This window comes from Bison bison, unplaced genomic scaffold, assembly GCF_000754665.1.
Source record: "Bison bison bison isolate TAMUID 2011002044 unplaced genomic scaffold, Bison_UMD1.0 scf7180017864495, whole genome shotgun sequence".
NCBI classification, from domain to species: domain Eukaryota; kingdom Metazoa; phylum Chordata; class Mammalia; order Artiodactyla; family Bovidae; genus Bison; species Bison bison.
In genome coordinates this window covers 5,455,972-5,461,790 of record NW_011495054.1, presented here as the reverse complement: position 1 = coordinate 5,461,790, position 5,819 = coordinate 5,455,972, and the positions used below count along the sequence as shown (strand labels likewise).

The following is a 5,819-nucleotide window of genomic DNA, read 5'->3' as shown; positions in this document are numbered from 1 at the left end:
GCTTCTTTCACGTATGAGAAACCAACTAGCCAGGTGCCGCTGCCTGCATCTTCTGGTTTGCGTGGCTCATCTCACCTCCCACGATCTCCAGCGGGTCCAGAGTGATTTCTGGTGCTGCATGGTCAGCCGTCCTCTGCACCGTGGCATTTAGCACCCGATTCATGACGGTCACCTTTGTGTCATAAAAGATCAGCCCTGGAGGGAGGAAGGTGGGAGAGAGGCTGGGACGGGGTGGGCGGCTTCCTCCACCCCAGTCACTCCGAGGCTGTCCCCTTTGCATCGTGCAGTCTCTTCTTGGGGGGTGAGGGGGGGACAAGCTGCTGGCGGCCAGGCACTGACCTTTGGCCTCCTTGAGCAGGGCGGCGATGCTGTGCGTGTACATGGGAGTCTGGCGCAGCTCAACCAGCGGCAGGAAGAAGGTCTCGAGCGTGGTGTTGAGGGACTGCAGCAGAGCGAAGCGCAGGCGCAGGCTCTCGATGGGCACGTCTGCAGGGCACAGTGGGCAGGGGTGGTCAGGCGGGGGCTCGGTCTGGCGAGCCTCGACTCTCCGTCTATCTGTGAATCCCTTGAGGGGCCTGGTCACACGTCCTTGAGGGGTAGGAGGCTGCCGGTGAGGGAGTGAGACCAGGCGGAAGCAAAGGGCGAAGGCTGGGTTCTCAAGGAACCCATGGGTCCCCTTGGCCAACTCTGGGGCTGTGCCAGGGCTGTATGCTATACTGTTTTTAACTTTTAATTTTCAAATAATTATAGGCTTAAAGGAAGTAGCCAAAAAAAAAAATGTAGAGTCCTATGCACCTTTCACCTAGCTCCCCTCAGTATGACATCACACATCAAAACCTGAAACCGAGATGTGGGCACACTGACTTGTACTTGTCTGCCCTCACGTGCGTCCCCTCTCTGACCACGAGACTGATGTCGGGACAGCTTCTTGCTCATGTTCACTGTTGCAGTGCCCGCAAGACAGCGAGGGCTCGGACGTGTGGCTGATGAGAGTGAGCGGGCTGAGGGGCCTGAGGAGCAGCACATGGGCACCAAAAGCCTCAAAGCCAGCCCGGGCCTCCTGTGTCATGACAGGGCACCCTCTCCAGGGATGGATTTCTGGAGAGTGTCCGTTTTTGTGTGTGTATTATTTTTCTGTGCATTCCTAGTTTTGATAAAAAAATGCTGTTGTCCTGTCATTAAGGATTGTGCCTCCAACACAGGCTACCAGATGGTCTCTTACCCCCAACACCAGGCTGGCATCCAAGGTGGCCTCTAGGCAGGAGGGGGCCTGGGTGTGATGGCAGGGGTCTCGCCTCCCAGCCACCGCACTCTTGGGTCTGCTCCTTGGCGTGGTTAAGAGGAGCAAGTAGTAAGTCCTCAAAAACTTTAATTTGGCCACAGTCACAGCCTCCTGTCCTTCTCTCTCTCTTTCCTTACCCACTTGGTTCACAGCAAGTGTTTCTAAGGATTTGTTTAATGGATGTGTAAAGGGCTTTGAGTCCTTCTCACACCCCCTGTGCCATCGTGGGTGAGGCCCCCACAGGGCAGCCCAGGCGGTGGTCCCTGACTGGCATCCCCCTGGACCCACATACTCAAGAGACAGGCCACTCTGGGGTCAGCAGCGTCTGCAGGGTCCAGATACACCTCGTGGGGATGCAGACGCGCGGGCGTGATGGCCAGGTGGCGGCACAGCCGGTTGATGTACTGCACGAGCGCCACATCCATCTCCAGGGTCCACTTCCTGGAGGCCTTGTGCGCATGCCGGACGTCGATGCAGGCACACCTGGGGGCAGGGATAGGCAAGGTAGGGCGGCGGCCACCGGGGGACGCTGGGTTCCTCCGCAGTCATGTCCCAGCTCCTGTTTATAAGACAGCCTTGCCTTCCAGGTGTTTCTTGGTGTTCAGCCAAGTGCTGACTGTAGATGGAGGGACTGCTCCTCTTGAGCAGAAAGTGTTCTTCAGAAGCAGGCAGGGGGTGGGGTGCGGGGAGGGCAGTATGCATCCCCATGTGCCTCCCTCATGTCCCTGGACTACACAGTCCGAGGGTTAAAGATATGAGCGGAGTCCTTGGGTGAAATCTAGGCTACAAAGCACACCTACTTCCTGGGGCTCAGTTTCTCCCATCTATAAAATGGAGCTGGTGATGGCATGACCTGTGCCATCAGGAGGACTGAGAGGACGCCCGTAATGCACATGACACAGTGCCCAGCACCTCCCGAGGGCGGTGCCAGTCACAGGTGTCCTTTACCCTGTGACTCCACCCCAGGTCCACTTACGCAGCTCCTTGAACAGGCAGGCAAAGGTGTGTGTGTGAGGGCTGACTCGCTACAGCTGCGTAAGATGTAAATTACAGTTTCTAAAACCAACCAGAGAACTCGGCCCTGCCACCGTGAGCCAAGGCCCATCTGGGCATCGACTCTGAGCCTTCAATGAAGGTACAAAGCGCTGGTGCCAAGCAGTAAACAGTTTCTCAATTGTTTGGAAAATGCGGCTTTAAAAAAGCATGCTTCTTGCAGCCATTCCTTCTCTGAGGTCCAGAGACTCTTGCTGTGGGTCAGGGTGTGTAGGCCTCTGTGGTGGAGCCAGAGGGAGAGGGCGGGCAGATTTCTTCCGGTTTGCAAACATCTTGCCTGTTTGGGATTCTCTTATAGAAAGGGGAAACCATATTTAGTTTGACCCTGGAGCCTTGGTGACTAGTGACCCTGCTGTGTTCCCGCCTGGGAGGGAGAGGCAGGAGACGAAGTGTGATGCCAGACAAAAAAAGACTCTTTGGAATAAGTCATCCCTGTAAAGGACTGACCTGTCCCCTCCCACCAGTTCATATGTTGGAGCCCTAACCCCTGCAATGTGACTGTGCTGAGACAGAGCCTTTAACGAGGAGATGAAGTTAAACAAGGTCACAGGGTGGCCCTAATCTGACAGGACTGTGATCCTCACAAGAGGGACAGACACCAGGGATGCAGGCACAGAGGCGAGGCCACATGAGCACACAGTATGCAGGTGGCCGTCTGCAAGCCAAGGAGAGCCCTCCGGAGAAACTACCCCTGCAGACACCTTCATCTTGGACTTCTGGCCTCCAGACTGTGAGATACTGGATTTCTGTTGTTTAGAGCACTGTTTCAGATGGGTGAGAAAACCCACTTAAGCAAAATTAGAAACTAACTCAATAGGCATTAAAAACAAGCCAGACAGAATGGCTTCCCAGGAAGTCATCTCTTGGGAAGTGTCTAGTGGCTGAGGACAAGTTTTCACAAGGAACTGACCGGGCTGATGGCCTCTTACCTCTCAAAATGAAGATCGTAGCCACAGGATAAAATCGCTCTCCAGACGCTGCGGATGTCTTGCTTGGCTCGGTCGATCACAAACTTGTGAAATCCTTCTAAGGTCAGATACTTCTCCTCTGGGACTGACAAAAGAGTGTTCACAGAGTTAGGAATCTGGTGAGAAGTGCGGGCCCCACAGGATGCTCTCAGTGCACCCTCTATTTCAGGACCCAATTCATCTAACTCCTCTGTCTCCCGCCGTCACTCCAGGGTCTCTTAGCAAACCGTTTCCACCTGCTGCTCAAGGACATGCATAACCCCTCAACCTAACAGGTGGTCACCAAGCGGTGGGGTGCTTCCCCTCCAGTCCCATCTTCCTGTATCTCAAACATTCCTGACTAAGCAATTTTTAACAATAACAGCTTTCTCCAACTCTGCTTGGACCTTTAGGAAGATGAAGCTCTAATGCTCAGGTTAAGTGCCCTCTGGGAAAAAATTTCTGAGCAGATTGCCAATCTTTACTTTCAGTCATGATCATCAGTTTTCTTGGGGATATGGTGTTTCTGGAGCTACTAATCTGACCTCCACAAGTTCAGGTCAGCAGAGACGGAGGCCTGGAGAAGTAACTTGAGTCGGCCAAGGATGTGGTCTGTGTCATGAGCAGGGCTGCCCTGCCTAAGCTAAAATGCGAGGGAGCCAGGCAGGAAGGGAAAGGCACAGAGACTGGTTTCCAGGCTGGGCTGCCCCTGACCAGGGTGGCAGCAGCCCCAAGCCTGTATCAGACTCCAAGTGCTTATTTACCTTCTTGTTTCTTGGTGGGTGACTTTTCAGGGTCCTTTTCATCTGGCTTGCTCTTTTCAGGTGACTTGGGCTTCACGGTGGGCTTCTTCTCACTCAGGGCAGTCCTGCTGTAGATCAAAGCACTGGAGTCGGGATTCCTCACGCTCACGCCCACACCCTCTCCCGGCAAGGGGAATGCAGAGCCTCACCAGGCAATGGCTCCTCCTCCCCCAGCTACGGCTGATGGTTCAGGGGAGGCTGGGGTCTAGACCAGCTCTGTTCTGATCAAGACAAGCTTCCTGAGCAAATTATGGGGACAAATGGACACTTTAAAATGTGGACAATCTTGAGGTGACACTTTCCAAATGTTCTTTCTGCATACTTCAGAGCTGCACTGTCCAAGACGGAGTCGCTGGCCACATGTAACTACTGAAGTTTAAACTGATTACAGTGACAAGTCCAGTTCCTCGGTGGCGCCTGCTCAAGTGAAGTGCTCAGAAGCCAAATGCGGCTAGGGGCTATTGTGCTGAATTGAATAGCACAGACAAACAGCACATTTCCATAGTCACAGAAAGCTCTATGGGACAGTACTGATTCAAACGCACCATTTGTGTATAAGTAATTAATGGACACTCTTTTCTCTGATGATTTAAAGGATTCCTCTAGAGACTCCTGCTAAGTAAAACTTTACTATCTGAATTTTAACCTGGGAGCCATAAACTTGTATCTAAAGAAGATTCTATCAGGTAAGTGTACAGATCCACACATGGAATATTATACAGCTACCTTAAAAAGAAATGGGGGGGGGGTCTTTTTGCACTGATATGGAATCATCTCCAAGATCAGCAATAAACAGAAAGAACAAGGTACAGCCTTTCTGTACAGTTGCCGACATCTGGGTATGCTTACACTTGCTTGTGTATGCCTACACTCGCTTGTGTATGCCTACACTTGCTTGTGTACACCCAGAAGGGTTTTGGGAGGCTACGTATGGGGCACTGCAGCCTCAGGGAGGGGACCAAGGATGGAGAGGAAGAGGAGTGGCTTTGATACTTTTGAATATTGCACTATTTAAAATGTACCAAAATAATACATATGCACAAATAAAACCTTTTGCATTTGAATGTTACAAGCAGTGGCTATCTGGGGGTACTTCAGTATTTTCCAGTATGCATGGGAGCATTTTACAGTCTTTCTACAATAACCATGCACTATATGTGTTGGTAAAAGAATTCAGACTTTTACAGAATTCTGTACATTTTAGACATTTAATTAATTCAGACTGGTCTGCTTTCCAGCCTGCATGGTCCAGATTTTACTATCCTTGTGCATCAAAAGAAACGTTCTCTTCTAATTGATGAAGGTGAGGGCAGAAAGGCCCCCAGCAGTAGAGCAGAGTCAGACTGTCTGGCTTCCCTGAGGTGCCCACAGCCTCCCAGGAAGCCTGCTGGCAGGTGGCCCGCGTCCTCCCACCAGTCTGGCTCCTGTGCTCCTTGGCCGCCCACCTGACGCTGTTGAGCACTGCCTTGTCCTTGGTGGGCGGCTTGGTGATGGGCCGCTTGGTGCTCACCACCTTCCCGGGGTGCTGCTCCTTCCCCGCCTTGCTGTACTTGCTCTTGTCAAACTTGGGCTTCGGCACACCGTACTTCCTCAGGATCTGGGGCGACCAAAGAGAGAGGGCCTCAGGCTGAGCCCAGGGCATGCCTGAGGCCCAGCACAGGAGTGGCGGGGACAGGGTGGCTACCTGGGTGAGCTGGTCCTCTAGCACCTTTTTGGGGGGCCGGACATTGGTGA

The 5,819-nt window shown here is 52.7% G+C and overlaps 1 protein-coding gene across 1 annotated transcript in view; it reads right to left on the bottom strand.

The window, feature by feature from the left end:
- HECTD4 (HECT domain containing E3 ubiquitin protein ligase 4) overlaps positions 1–5,819 on the bottom strand; it is a 117,764-nt gene that overhangs the window by 8,416 nt on the left and 103,529 nt on the right. Inside the window, exons 64-70 of the mRNA XM_010828596.1 lie at positions 5,770–5,819; positions 5,531–5,682; positions 4,047–4,153; positions 3,265–3,388; positions 1,575–1,765; positions 340–486; positions 76–195 (exon numbers count right to left, since the gene is read on the bottom strand). The exon at positions 5,770–5,819 is cut by the window's right edge and continues 32 nt beyond it. Of these exons, the coding sequence (XP_010826898.1) occupies positions 76–195; positions 340–486; positions 1,575–1,765; positions 3,265–3,388; positions 4,047–4,153; positions 5,531–5,682; positions 5,770–5,819 (891 nt within the window). The remainder of the gene's footprint in view (positions 1–75; positions 196–339; positions 487–1,574; positions 1,766–3,264; positions 3,389–4,046; positions 4,154–5,530; positions 5,683–5,769) is intronic.